Here is a 16,064-nt window from a genome sequence, read left to right as displayed (position 1 = left end):
TAGCACAGAAGCCACAGAGCGACACTTGACACGTCAACAGCAAAGCAACAATAAAAACTTTGTGTTCCCTGAAGCAATTTGAGGATAATCTGAAAGGCTGTGCATTATGTCACAATAGGAGGATCGTTTCCAATGATTGTTTTTCTACTTTTTTTTACAGCGGTCAAAAAGGTTTGGAACAAAAAAAAGGCAAACAAATCATAATTTAGAGTGTCTCTCTGGCAGGATATTCAGATTTGCCGTAAATGCTTCTGTTAATAAAATGAATTACTTTCTTTTCCAAGTTTATATTGGTTCTAGACACTCAGACGTTGCTATGCATCACTGTTAACCTCTAGTGCAGTCACAGTCAAAATAAACAGAAATCTCAGACACAACTAGGCAGCAGGGACTTCACAAAAGAAACAAGTGACATACCAAAGAAAAAAAAAAGAGAATTGGCCCATAACCCCTTCATTTTCTGTAAGGACAGATGTTTGGCTCAGGTTTTAAAAATAAAGTCTGCACTGAAACGGACTTCGAACTGTCCTTGTTTGGTGGAATTGTGCAATGGGAGACATATAAACTCATGCAGCCATTGGATAAATGCTACTATGTCCTTCATTTTAATAAATATTATAAAAACACCAATATGGTGAATATGCATAGAAGTAATCTATGGGTAATCAAACACATTTCCACCTATAATTTCTTATCAGACGGAGTAGAAAAAAAGCACTCATGGTAAATAGTTCTTGTTTGGACATTAATGTGTGTTATTTAGTTTCTCAAATTACATAAAAAGGCATATATAGAGTAGATGTTAAATACTCATGGGTTACATGTCACCCTCTGTCGTCCATATTTACCGAGAAGATTGTTCAAGGGTTTATAGGAACAGTCAACATGATGGGGATTTCCATTTCTCAGCTATGAACAGAACATTTCATAGAAATTTGATCTTGGCTTTGTATTATCAGACCCCCAAACGTGCAATGGGACTTCTGATATTCACTCAAACAATTCACATTAGAATACTTCAATGCCAGCCAATTCAACAACTTGACTGTCTTGACTTTAGACAGTTCAAGGCTTTGTTATATCTCAAGATTCGGTATTTTCTTCCTTTGCATATTCCTCCACAAGTTTCTCATAGGAGTGGCTGTGCTCTGAACCGTCACTAGTGAACACAGACCCTTCAGATTCAGAACTATGCTCCTCCTTGGAGTTTGCTTCAATGTTTTCATCACATGTAGTAATGGATAGTTTTGCTTTAGAAGAATCATCATCATCATCATCCTCCTCCTCCTCCTCTAAGTTATTGCTGAGAAAGTTCTCCTCATCTATAAAAGTAATGTTTGCATTTTGGAATGTTAGGGGATGGTACTCCTTTGAGTCCCACATCCTTCGACCACCTGCTCCACAATCTCCCACCCCTCCATTCTCTAGGTCTACGTCCTTGTCTAGCTGGTTCTCATACCTCTGGTCGAGTTCTAAGTCACCTTCTACGTGGTCCTCTGTTAGCAGCAAACCGTTGTCTGAGCCCAGGAGGTAGTTCTTGGACTTTGAAAAAGCAACAGTGACTCGGTCACTGAAACTATAGCGCCTCTTTTGGCGCGGTGATCGGTCCAGACTAAGGATGGTGTGTCCATTAAACATGGGAGTATCATTGCAGCTCTTGGAACGACCAATATCTTTGGATTTATTTATGGTGTTGGCATTAACGCTGTTGTTCCTGCCATCTTTTTTGGTGCCAATCTGTTTGATCAAGTCATTGTAGCCTTCCTGCTTCTTGGACAGGAAGCTGAAGATGTTGACGTCATTAGGACTGGGTGGCAGACGAAGGGCAGCCTTGTGAGACTCTTTGTAGTGCCGGAGCTCATCAAGAGATAGCTTGCGCAACTTGCGGCGCTTCTTTAGTGCCTTGTGGGCCTCAATCACCATCCGCACTTTCCAGTTGAAGAACAAAGAAAGCCAGGCCAACCCCAGATAAATCCACACTTCCACAAAGTAACGGTACAGAGTTGGGTATTCTTTATTTGGTTCCACACCTGCAAGGACAAACAAAATAGTCAACTGTCATTTGATTCCAAAGTTATGGCCTGGTTTAATTTAATCGGTTTAATGCACAGAATATATTTCTCAGCTTACCTGCTACCAAGTCCCCAAAACCAATCGTGGTCAAGGTGACAAATGAGAAGTACAAGCCTTCAATATACGTCCAACCCTCTTGGGACATAAATACAAAAGGTGGAAGGAATAAATGCACCAGCACACCCCAGAGGAGAAATATAGCCGTGCAGGTAAATTGAGCCTTTCTCTGAAAAAAAAGAATAAAAAAATCATTACATCATGCGCAGGTTTTGTGATACCACAAAGAAATGAAAGTACTTTTCCCAGAAGTGGAAAGAAAAGTTCCTATCAACTTACCAGTGAAAATCCTTTCTTGGTTAGATACTGGCCCAGGTGCTTGGCTCTGCCACCGAAGAACTTTCCCAGCTCACTGATCCAGGACAGACACAAAGGCACACCAAACAGGCCGTAGAAGATGCAAAATACACGGCCTGCTGACGTTTTAGGGGCAATGTTCCCATATCCTTCAGAAATCGAAAGCGAAAACAAAGTGGTTAGGGTTGGGATGTGTCAACCAACTGCTTAAGTTACTTTAGTGTGGCTTTATAGGAGGAGATGGAAATAACAAAAACCATGCCTCCAAGTCCATCTCATCTGTGTCCTGTACCTTTAAATTATACACACTTTGGTAAAACATCCAACAGTTGTCTGCCATCGACTTTGTCCCAATGAAACCAAGTAAGAAATTACTCAGTCTCATTCTCTGAAACATTCAAGTAAGTTTTGACAAAACAACTAAAATAACTGCCTCTTTTCTGCTATCACAACTAGATCTCTTGAATGTTAAACATATAAAAAGTACTTACCGATAGTGGTGATAACAGTGGCGGCAAAGATAACAGCATTTGGCCAGTTCCAGTTGTTGAAGGTCTTGCTGCCAGTTATAGTGACCCCATGGCCTGCAGCATCAGACACCACCTGAGGACAAAGAAGAAACACATCAAGTATAAGGTTGATTTCAACTTAAAAGAGAATTTAATGGAGGCCAAACTAATTGGGTGTTATCAACTGGCAGTATTAAAAAACAAGGGTCCCATCTGCCTTAAGCATAGTTTATACTCGCCGTAATCACAGCCGGCGCGTGGTGCAAGTGTTCGCTGCGCTTGGCCGTGCACCTCTGATCTTTTGGAACTTGGCACGCGATCACGTGACTGTGACAAATAGTTCACTGATAAAAGCACTATTTACATATCTGGGGATTTTACAAAGAAGGCCAATTCGCATAAATATATATATTTTTAGGTCCTAAAAATCTTCATTTGAGTAAATGTTTTGCCAGCCAAATCAAATTGTTTACAGGGTATTCAACCTTCGTTTCCTTATAATGCATGTAATACTTAACTTGTTTCTTTACAGGGGTTGTACAAAAGCAATAAAATAGTCCATGAATGAGATATGAGTTTACAGTTAATTACAATTCGTCCTCGGCATTGTGGAGGCTGGTTTATGGCTCTTTGCTGGTTACACCTACAGCCTATGGGCATATCTATGAGTTCCACTCGTTGTCTTTCTGTTTCTTCACAGTTCATTTTGTCGGTACGCCCTATGTATAAACAAAGCTTAAGCTAAAGGAAGACAGGAAGTTTGTTGTGTGTAAGCTCCATTTATTTCCACCACATCCTTCCTGTGATATGTAGATGGTATCTCCAGTGGCACTGATGAGGTGAAACGACATCAGGCACCCTTGAGCATATGCATCGCCAAGAGGGCTTTATGGTGCCGACCACTGCTTGTATTGGTAGGGAAACAGGAAGGCCTAACCAGATGTTTCATAATCCCATGATGATGCATGGTTTAAACACCTACTAGATCAGTGGTTCTTAACCTTATTGGAGGTACTGAACCCTGCAAGCTTCATCAGTGCATTCACCGAACCCTTCGTAATTGGAAAAAATAAAATATGATTTCTTCAAAACATAGGTATATATTTTATTAGTGCACAAAATTAACCATGCATCAGTTGCACACAAAATCAGTGTTCAAAGAACAAAACCAACAAAACATGAATTTCACACAAAAACATAGCTCAATGAATATTTACTGCAAATCAATGTGACTTTTGCTGTTGCCTTTCAGATACAAGTTCAGAAATGCGCGGCTTCACCTTGGCAAGTGCCACTCTCATATCATTTTCGCAACAAAGTCTGTTCCTTTTCTTAGTTTTTATGTCCACCATCCTCGAAAAAGATTGCTCGCAAAGATACGTTGTAACAAAAGGTGCGAGTATCTCAAGGGCTTTCTTAGCAATAAGAGGGTATGGTACGATTTGGTGACACCAAAACGTTGAGAGCGTTGTTGTTCTGAAGAGTTGCTGTTGAAGCTGGCTCTGCTGAAGTTCAATGATTTCTTCGAGGTATTCATCGTTGACATCTGCTGTCGCAACACTAAACGTGAATGGCTGTCTCACCCATGCTGGATATGACTCTCTGGTGGGGAAGTATCCGTCGAGAGACTTTGCGAGTTCATCTAAGTGCATGGCAATTGCTTGCTTCAGCTCCCCAGGTACAGAAATGTCTCCAATTCCAGACACGTCTTCGATCTTACTTACACAGTCGTCCAGCAGGGCAGGGGAAAGTTTGCGAAGTTATCATTCTCTGTTCGTCGTTTCCATAAAGGTAGTTTTTTTTGAAACGCCTTCAGGTTTTCTTCCGCTTCGATGATGTTGACTCCACCGCCCTGCATCTGTCGATTGAGAGCATCGAAAATATCGGCCATGTACGCCAAAATGAGAATGAACTCAGAATTTTCGAAGCAATCTGTGTGACAATGTTGGTACTGTGATGCTGTGAGGATAGGTTTGTCGATGGGTACAAAGCCGAGAACAGGCAGAGTAGCCTTTTCATCGAATCTGGCTCTCTTCACCTTGAATTCAGCGAGCGTTGTGTTCTTGTATTTCCCATCTCCATGCAGCTTTAGGAAGTGTTCCTTTAGTTTTGCCGGTGCTGGACTAGAATTGCTCAACTTGGCATTGCAAATCATGCATTGAGGACGCTGACTCCCATCACGTTCCTTTATACACGTGAATCTATATTGTACACATTCGTCCAACCACTTTCTTTTTTTGCTCGACATAGTTAGTATGAAGGGATTGAAAGTTTAAAAGAAAATCACAAATGATGTACAATCACAACAGCCACAAGTCAACTACTGAGCGCACCAAGTTCCTGATCAGGCAATGTGGCGTGATCAACTGCAGCCAATGATGGCCAAGCGGAGCGTGACGTCACAAATAATACGAGTGGACTGAATTTATCTCACGCCGGGTTTACACCGGACGCTGAAGCGCCGCGCCACGCCGCGCAGCGCCAAGGAAAGCCAGGCGCCTCCTTTCCGCCCCCTGTTACACAAATATGCTGTTCACATCGGCTGCGATGCGCCGCACCGCGCCAAGGGCGCCTCGCGCCCTGCACCGATGGTTTCGGCGTCGAGTCTATTTTTTCTGCTCGCCGCGAGCGTATCGCGCCAGGAAACACACTGAAAAATTATTTAAACGATATAAATGACATATTTTATATTATATAAATGATCAAATATGCATCCCATACTTTGTATTCCCCTTCTGTTGTTTTGCAGTTTCAATCTCCCCGATATTTCCCCTCTCATTATTAACTTTCCCCATCTGCCCATCCACTACAAACAGACAGACAGAGAGAGAGAAAGAGAGGGTTGGGGGGGCTATGAAGACCATCATCATTTACCCCCGAACCCCTACATTGAACGGGTTACATACAACAACAAGCGGAGAAAGCAGAATCGCGGGCTGACCGGCGCGGAGAAATGTGAACAGCCAGGCGCGCAGCGCTTGAGAATGGCGCTGCGCGGCGCTTCAGCGTCCGGTGTAACCCCGGCGTAACACGGCGAAGAAAAATTGTGTGTTGCCAATTTTTTGACGGCCGACAAAAACGGCCCGACATTGCTAGTGCGAACCGGGCATGCGAACCGGGTGTGTCTTGGTGTGTCATGTGTCTTGACCCCTGCCGAACCCCGGAGAGTGACTCATCGAACCCCTGGGGTTCGATCGAACCCAGCTTAAGAACCACTGTACTAGATGATTCCTCAGTGGTTGCTCTTTCTAAAGTTTGTTATTCTTTCTCAAGATCCAAAATTGCAGTGAATATATACAAAAAGGTATTATTTTGTGCTTAAATTGTCTCTAACCCCCTAGAGCATGGGATACATCAGATCACTCCTTACAAGGAAGTTTTAGTGTTGACATCCAAAGGAAACAGAAAATGCTTGATCAATCATTCCCAACCATATGTGTGCCTGAACAGCCACAACAGAAACTGAATCCCCCCCAGTTGGATATTCGCAAACACCCAGCCACATCCCCCCCCCGCCCCCCCCACCACACACACACACACACACACACACACACACACACACACACACAGACACACACACACACACACACACACTTCTGGGGGGAAATATGCAGGGCTTGGCTAAATTTGCATGAGCCTTTAAGCACTGGAAGATGCTTGGTTCTTAATAACAGGTCTGTGACAGCTCTGCTCTGTAATTACCAGCACGAGGGGAGGCCATTATTTTGTCTGCTGAAACAACACAGTTCCTCCGTTAGGCTTTATGTGATGTGATGACCGAATTTGTGTTCCAACCATGGCCAGAAATTAAAGAGGGAAAACGACACACGGGTGGACAACTGTCCTGCTTACGCACTGTCACATTTGACAGCCCTCCTGAGTCCACAGCATCTGTAATTACTGCTTACATGTTTATGCATGCATGGGTAACCTTGTTATTGACCAAATCTTATTTGGCTGAAGCTGATAATTATAGCAACCTTCGATACCCCACAACTGCATCTCCCCGTTGGACTAATGAGACGTGTTTATTGCAATAGTAATCTGGTCAATGTATATCTTAACAAAAATGGTCATGCAAAAATGATTTTGTATAAATGGTAAAAAACACAACTGAAACAAAAAGAGGGTAGGGATGCACCGAGCCAATACGGATATCGGGCCGATACTGACTCAAATAGCTGGATGGTTTATCAGTGACAATGGGGCCCATCTATTCAATTTGGTTCGATGTTTACGTCTGATTACACGCGTGCATACCACTTCATGAGGCATCAGCCCGCCAGGAGAGTGCATAGCTGAGGGAGACAAAAACAAACCTGTCAGCCGTTTCGGAGGTATTTCACACTTACTGCACCAACAAATAATAAGGCTAATATGTCTAAAATTAAATATCTCAGGATATTGTAAGAATGATCCCAGTGTCTTCCACACAGTGAGGCATACAGCTTAATAATTAAACACTGGTATCAGATCGGTACTCTTTATCGGCTGATACCCAAAGCCCAGGTATCGATGTCGGGACTGAAAAGGTCCGATCGGTGCATCCCTACCAAAGGAGAGTGAGGCAAACCAAAAGCAGGTTACTTTGGGAACTTGATAAAACACGCATGTTCACTCATCAAATCTGCCCACAGACAAAAGATAAAGGGCATCGCATATACTTTATGTTTCCAGCACTGTGGCTTGTACTAATGGAAAGTGATGAGGCAAGTCTCATCATATGAAAGTAAATTTAAAATTCAAATGACAGACTTTTGGTAAATCCCAGCAAACAAGCAACCATTCATTTATTCCTGAGTTGCAGCCAATATGAAATTTTACCCCACTAGCCAAGACTAACAGTTTGAGGTTGTTTTTTTTGCTGCGTGGAAAACATCGAAAAAGTGACAAATGTTATGTTTGTGAGTCATGTCTGGTCTGTGTGCTCGGCTCTGCACCTTCCTTACACTGGCCTAATGAAGGTGTTTTGCAAATGTTCACAGTCTGCCTGACAAATAAAAAACGCTGAAGTTTGAGACGTACAAAATGCTGATTCGCAGTAATACAATGAGGGCAGAGTGCAAGCTGCATCCCGTCACGCAAGTAAAGGACAAGGAACATAACCTTTTTAAAAGGGCAGACTTTGGAGGTTAACATGTTAGCTGTTCATTTTTTAAACATCCTGTATTGCTACCGTACAGAGGGCAGGAAGGAGAAGACCTACTACAGCACTCACTAAGTAAAGATGTTCAAACATGCGTGGCGACGCACAAGGTCCTCAAGAGTTTGAAAAGGTCATCTACTGGTCAACCCGTGGCCACAAATAACACTGAGAACGAGTCAAAAGGCACAAGTACTGGGGGAGAAGAATAGAAGAAACTTTTTCTGTAAGTAAGATTAGAGCCGAAACGATTACTTGATTGACAGAAAAATAATTGGCAACACTTTTTGATAATCGATGACGAAACATTCTGCTACCAATGCTTCTGAAACACACAATCTGCACTAAAAGTTTCAGCGCCAATTGCAGTCAATTGATTGATTTACTGAAACAATCCAATATTTACAGCAATAATACTTTACTCATTGAGCATATATTTTGAGATATGGTTACACTGAAACAAATCAACGTTGAGCAACAATCTTCAGACATCCCTAATAAAAAGGATCACATGTAAACGTCGTGGTACAAAAAACAAAAGCTTGATATGAAATACACAACGTTGACTTGAAAAATCATAATGTGGTGCCTTATGCTTACACACTACGAAAGGATTCCTTTGTGGATCTGAAAACATTGCCAAACATGCAGGCAACTGCCAGCAGCCCACTCCCACAGACAGAGCACAGTAACCGCTACAACGTCAAACTCCAACTGTTATCAGGACAGCTGGCGACTCAGCACACCAACCCCAGCTCCTACAGCTGCTCGTGGGCAGGATTGACCTGACGTGCAAACGGGGAAGTCACTCATTCTCCTCCATGTCATTAGGTATTGATGTCTGATACAGCGGATAGATGGCTGGCAAACAATGCGTTTGAGAAACAATGCTGAGACTTCATTGTGTGCACCAGTCAAAGATCCGCCACAGGGTGCCAGGAGAAAAAAAAAAAAAAAAAGATGGGAGGTGTGGGATGCCGTCTGATCTTCACAAATCAATGTTAAGAAGAAACCGAAGCTGATTAAGAAAAAGTACAGACAACTTGTGTCCATTTTATAGCTTTTTTTCTTTATTTGGTAAAAGCTGTAAAAATTCCCCAGACAGTGAAAGGATTCTTCCATCTGTTAAGCAGAGCATATTACACCATTAACAGATTTGTGAGTGGCTGTTTTAATTCTGCATGAGGTTGAAAAACTTGCCTCATTAACGCAACATGTGGTGTTTTTATTCATTCTTGAATTTGTTTGCCTTAAAAAATATTGCAAGTTCATTTCGACACTCCAGATAACTGACGTAAATGGTGACATTCTCACATTGTGCTGACAACATCCGTAATCAGATTAGGCATACAAGGCAAGAAAGACATCCCTGTCTTGTCAATTCATCGCCGAAACCTAAACCCATGACATGTAAATGCATTGCTACCTTCCGTGACTTCAGTGCAACTCTTTTTTAAAATTATTATTTACTTTTCAAAAGAGGGATGAAAGACTTGGCTATTTCAAGCGAGCGGCCCCTGGGCACATGACTATCCCCGCGAACAGAGCGCTACTTCATTGTGCATTTTCAGTCGGAGGAGGGGCTCAAGTTTCACTTTACGCATGCGACAGTGGAGTGTTGAGCAGTGTTTTTCAAACTTCTTCTTCCAGGCCACACATGGTCTTTAAGTCATGTGCGACGGACGGGACCATCACGCTAAAAGGGAAATCAAAAAGGCCGTTTGCAAACCAAAGCTGCAATGCCTCGCTATGTGTGCGTTCGACTGTTAATGGTATAGAGCAGTGGGGAACTGTATTTAATGTATTTATTTGATGTTTTTACTTTCATTATCAAATTAATTTTGCTTTACGTCAGAGCTTGCAACATTTGGTTGATCGAAAGAAGATGCATCGGCAACCATTTTGATAAGCGATTGATTTTTATCCAAACACGGGGACCCCAAGTAGGTCACCCAGTAGAGCGGGCGTCCATGTACCAAAGCCAAGTTCTCCGAGTCACACCTGCGGCCCTTAGCTGCATCCCCTATGAAGGCAAATCACTGTCAAAATCCGAGAGCGCAAATGAGATCCACGCGCACGCAAATCAAACTTTGACGAGCGCTTTTACATCACTCCGCGAGCAAAACTCACTCAAGCGAGTCTTTTACCTGCTCGCTTGCGAGTAGTTTTTGTTTTTGACAGTAAGTGGGCGGACCCAGTCTCCATTGTATCTCTACATCTAACAGTATGATTAAATATGATCACATCATGTTTCATCAAAGAGTTTCTTTGAGCTGTTTGTCACAAGAGGTTTGACTATCAAACACACAATGTCTGTAATAGAATGATGGAGTGAATTTAAACCAATCTGAGCAACTTGACTCCATTTACAAGATAAACACATTTGTAATTATTGTATTTCAAAACGCTATTAACATAATTTGTATTTCATCAGCCTCTACAGTCTGAAAAGTTTTCAAAACCTGTCAGACAAATGTAGAACATCCTGAGATGTAGTGGAGTAGTTTTTAGTGGCAGATTGAAAACCACCTCTATCAGACCTAGCGTCTGCGTCAGAGTGATATCCGGTCTATCCAGTGGCGGGCCGTCAGGGCCTGCAAGGCCTTCTCTGCTGGCCTAAACAGAATCACAAAGTTATAGCTATTTTATAATTTAATAATTTCTCTTTAATACACAACATTTATAAAAATATTTTTCCCATTATCTTATTTTCTCATTGCACAGCTACTGTCTTCCTCAGTTGCTCTGCTTCCAGTGCAGCTTGTTTTAAGTAGAGCTTTTATCCAATCAGATTTCACCTCTGTGTCTCTAGGTAAGAAGAGAGGCCCGAGGCCTGCAGACTCACAAGTGAATCCCTTTACAGTTTAAGTGAATGGGGACGATATTGTTGATTGTCATAGTCTTCAACCAATCAGATCTTTAGTTTGACACGTTGGGCGTATTCTTTGATGTGCCAGAGCCTGCTAGCCGGCCTACAACTACGTCAGCATTAAGTGCAGCTCAGTTTCCATGTGCAGCGCTGCAGTAAGGTGCAGCGTGTTGGTCAGTGGGCGAGCACGTGACTATCGTGAAACGAAACTTAACTTGCCAGCAGAGCTTAGTTGGAGGAGTAAGAGTTCAAATTGAAATATATGGAAGAAATTATAACATTTTTAGGGTTTTGCTTGGTGTAGATAGTAACGTTACTACTGTTCATTTATCCATCGTGTCATTTTTTATGAATATTTGAATGGCTCGTGCTCTTGTATGGTGGAATGCGTGGATCCGCTGCAGGTTTGCTGGATTGATGCGTCATAATGAGGTTATTAGGAGGTAATTCAACTGTAGTAGGACAGCACAGAAGGCCCAGGTATAAAATGCACGGCCCGCCACTGGGTCTATCTAAAGACGAGGATTGTAAGCAATTCGATGTAGAGATACAATGGAGACTGGGTCCGCCCACTTACTGTCAAAAAGAAAAACTACTCGCAAGCGAGCCGGTTAAAGTTAAAGCGAGAGAGAATCTTGCTCGCGGAGTGATGTAAAAGCGCTCGTCAAAGTAAAATACTCGCGCGGCTGTTTGATTTGCGCGTGTGGATCTCATTTGCGCTCTCGGATTTTGACAGTGATTTGCCTTCATAATCCCCCCTCTCTCCCATTCCATTCTTCAGCTGCACCGTCAAATGAAGGCAAAAAAGCCCCAAAACTAATATTTTACAAAAAGCAATACGTTCATCGTTTCTGGCTTTTTACATGTGAGGATTTGCTTTTCCTCTTTGTCATGTATAACAGCAGTCCACTGAATATCTTTGGGTTTTGGACCGTTGGTTGGACACATCACCACCACCAATCACTAATTAGCAGCACAACTTTTTAAGGATGAAATCACTACTTCCAACAATCTATTACATAAATGATAACGAGTTTCGTGTGTGATTTGAAACTGTCAAACATTTATTGTTATCTAGAGTTTAATCTTTGCAACTATTCTGCAAAGAGAATAGATACAATTAGGACAGCCTATTTTTTATTTATATCAACACTATGATGGAGCGATGAAAACCTGCCCTACTTGTATGACTGATATATACACACACATGCATTCAACTACAGTTTGGAACACTAGGCTGTCCACTTTCTAAATCATGCATTCTCTTCCTCTCCATGTCCACAGTGCTTCTGGGCAACGGAGAAACACTGCTCACACTTCATGCTGCGACCCGGGACGCTCGGAGCGTTCACTTGTTATCTGCAGTGGAGCTAATGTGTGCAGCCTGGCTGAACTTTTACAACAGCTCCTCAACAGCCAGCATTGATGGACCATAAAATCCAATCTGTAAACTGTAACCACTTCAAGGGTCCTGTAGTTAATAGTAAACTCCTTGTTAATAAAACAGCAGAAGACTAACTTTTACAAGAGTGTCGCTATCTCTCGTTAAGCCAGCGTATATATTTTAATCGTTGACGCACCGAGCAAAGTTTCCACAATGGAAACCTTGGAGAAAATAAAAGTTGATAAAAGGCAACTCAAGGGCAATATATTGTAGGTTTTCCCGTATTAATATACCAACTCCAAAGCCTTTGCAGCAGGTGTCTCTGCAGACTGGGGGGGCTAAAAGGGGTTAGGAAGCCAAACGTGATTTGATTTTATCTTTTAAAAAGGTGCCGTGGAACCCCACAGAGGACATGACGGGTTCTCTGTCCTTGTGCGCAGGAGCAGGACATGTTTCAGTTTTACAAAGAGTTCAACCAAACTCACAGCTTTTTTTTTAGTACCAAAAAACTAAGTCCAAAATATCTCAACTGTGTTATTTCCCAGACTACATCAAGAGGAAGATTTGGCCATTGCAGGGATTTGGCTGTTACAGAGATGGGGGTGGGGGGTCATGGGCATATCCCTTTCAGAACCCCCCCCCCACCAAACACAAAAAGGAAAAGCAGAAGGAAGCAGAAGGGGGGATGGTGGGGGATAATAAATCTCCCTAATACTGATGTGGGCCCGTAAAGGGGGAACAGGTTGAGACATGTTTCTGGTCATACTTGAAAGTGCAAAAAGCCCCCAAAAAAACTAAACAAAAAAAAGGAACCAGTCTGGTGTTACTCATGCAGGAAAAGGATCCCTCTGAGGTGGCGTGTTGCATATACACTGCTGTGCAAATACATGGATTAGGTCTTCTTTTATACACTCTTCTTCTTCGGCGAGGGACTTCGACACATCGAAGATCACTTCTTCTCGTCGCACAGAACCAAGGGCGTAAAAGCCATATGGAGGAAGTGAACAAACAACATGTCACGAGGCAAACACCTGTGGAACCGTGGGCCGTGTTGACTTACCATGTGTTCACACACAGTGCAGCCACAGAGGTCAACGGCACCGGCTTTGCTACCGGTTGAGGAACTGCCGTTTTAATGAGAAATTAGCAATGGAACACCATGGACTGAGGGTTACAGATTGACCCTCAACACCCTGGTATCATAGTCACTGCTCCAGACAGACTGTCTGTCCGTCAAGGTTTACAACAGCAAATCAACTCAACCGGATGATAAAATAATCATCATCACGATGCCAAAGATAACATTTATGAGGGGATCTGTGACAATTGTATGGCTTGTTGGTGTTATGGTGTTCTAACTTTTAAGTGTGGGTGTGTTGACCCACAAGGAGGAACCATGGACTTACAACAAGTCATTTCTCAGGAGATTTCCAGCGTCTGGAGAAAGCTTACACAGCAGTTCATGAGTCAGCCAGTCAAAAAGATGCAGCAATACCATATTTCATTCAACACTTAATAGGTGATTCACTTTGGACTGGATATCAACCTGCAGCAGTTTACAGAATGGTTTACAGTAGGATGTGTTTCACAACGGCAATAGAAAAACAACAAGTGTGCAGTGGAAGAACCATACCTCTAATATTTTGTCCAAATCATCTTTCGTCAGACAGGGATAGTCCTCGAGTATTTGATCCTTCTGGGCACTATACCGCTCTGCAGCCAGCTTCCAATTGGGCTCCTCCAGGACTTGAAAAATTGCTGCCCCAATGGACAGGTAAAAAATAATGGCAGAGGTCAACAAGGGGCCTTTATCTACCATACTTATGTACAATGACTCAACTCTGAGAGCGCGGGACAGGGGGGGGGGAGAGAGAGAAAGAGAGAGGAGGGAGGGGGACGTAGATAACAACAATACCCGGAGTTATGCGGGACTCATTCTCAGCACGGTTCACCAAATGTTTCTCCTTCCGCGCGAGGGCTCTGAAAAGTGCATGAAACGCGCCGCGGCTGACAGCATTCGGGCTCGAGACTTCGAGGGTTAAAAGTAGGCATGAAAGACGCGGGGGGCTGAGCGCGAGCGGGACCCCAGCGGCAGTAGTATTCTCTCTCCACGTGCGCAGCCGAAGAAATACTGCCTGCTGAAGTAGTGAACTGGGAGTAGTGGAGTGGGGAAGAGCAGCGAAGATCCGCCCCTAACCCTAACCCAGGGGGGGGGGGGTTCACTACTCTGAAGTCTGGCCCATTTTCTTTATTTGGTGAGGCTGCAGGTGTACAGCTGCACTAAACTTTCATAAAGCGTCTCAACAAAACATGGAGTGAATTCTTTTTTCCCAATGCACTTTTAGGAATTCACTACGAACAAAAGTCCTATAATTACACTACAAAACTATGTGGATAATATTATAGTTGAGACATAACTTTCATCAGAATAAAAGATAAGTAATTCTGTCCATTACAATTTTGTTTTTTACATTTGCCTCCGGATTTTTAAGCAACTTCAGAAGATGATATTAATTCGTACAAGTTCCATATTCATTAGAGCGCAGATATCAGGATTTTGTGGCTCGAACTTCCATTGATTGCATTCATTTTCTACCTGCGAAAAAACCCCACTCAGACTGACTTTATTTTCTTGATGTTGTTTCTTGTCATCCAAAAATGGACTCAAGCAGTGCCACTGGATCTGCCTCTCCCTGCAAAACATGTAGGTTTTATACTGTACGTTCTGAATCCATCCACCTGCAGTCCTGGTGAATCATTGCCAGTCTGAAAAAAATGCTCAGGGTTGCCAAGCGATCACACAACTTCAACGGTAGTATATACTGCATATATGCAGTATATATGTAAAGTATATATATGAACAAAATATTGCATCAGGATCACTGCTGTGAACTACTACTTGCCCAAGGCTGTTGTTTTTTTTCAATGTGTTTGATTTGTTTTATGGTCCTGCAAGTACAAATTAAGTATCATCTCGAGCAGCTCACTGTTAGACAAATGCACTCTCACATATTTCTGTCAGTTTTGAAAATTATTTGAAGATAACATATTATGCTTGTCCCTTTATACAATGGCGTTAGATGAAAGGCCAATCACGTCATCATTAATGTTGAAAATGCATGTGGAAATGTATAAAAGCTAGAGTTATGTTCACAGCAGTACTGTAGTAATCCGTAGGAAACTGTACATTTACAGCTCTGTGTAGGTTGTAGTGCAAGTGCTAACCCGTTCTTTGATCAAACCAATAGCTGAGATAGCTAAGACTTGTTGGGTCCCACAGCAAAGAAAACAAAATGTCAGATGTCATGTCATAGAACATCTTTGACTTTTTTTTTACGGAATCAGAGGTAGACTACATTTAAGGTGCTCAATACAGAATTCAGACCATATCTATTGCCTGCACACGGCTCTCAACATGGCGACAGAAGACTTGGATTGAAACATATTGACAATTGACATTTTTCAAACACACTTCTTAAGCATTAAGAAGATACCTCACTCCAAGTCATTCCTATCTATTTGCAGGTTTCATTGAGAGCTTTGACATGTACTTTTAATATTTGCTCTGTTTACTAAATATTTACTTTAGTTTATTTTGACTATAGGTGGGGCTCCAATGACCTGCATTTATAAAACTTGTGAAAACTTGTTTTGCTGATTATTCATAACAAAGGGCCACAAAAACATATTAAAGGACTAGTTTGAGACTTGTGGAAATACGCCTGTCATGTT

The 16,064-nt window shown here is 42.4% G+C and overlaps 1 protein-coding gene across 1 annotated transcript; it reads right to left on the bottom strand.

The window, feature by feature from the left end:
• Nucleotides 1–1,083: 1,083 nt before the first annotated feature.
• On the bottom strand, nt 1,084–14,151 carry LOC142966327 (potassium channel subfamily K member 5-like). The gene is made up of 5 exons (XM_076107027.1): nt 13,966–14,151; nt 2,919–3,030; nt 2,410–2,576; nt 2,131–2,299; nt 1,084–2,030 (listed from the first exon to the last, which is right to left on the bottom strand). The coding sequence occupies exons 1-5, from the start codon at nt 14,149–14,151 to the stop codon at nt 1,084–1,086; spliced, it is 1,581 nt and encodes a 526-aa protein (XP_075963142.1).
• Nucleotides 14,152–16,064: the final 1,913 nt, after the last annotated feature.

The sequence above is a fragment of the Anarhichas minor genome, unplaced genomic scaffold (genome assembly GCF_050575085.1).
Source record: "Anarhichas minor isolate MPS153535 unplaced genomic scaffold, ASM5057508v1 ptg000037l, whole genome shotgun sequence".
NCBI classification, from domain to species: Eukaryota; Metazoa; Chordata; class Actinopteri; order Perciformes; family Anarhichadidae; genus Anarhichas; species Anarhichas minor.
The sequence above is the reverse complement of the archived record's forward strand: the minus strand, read 5'-3'. Positions and strand labels throughout refer to the sequence as shown.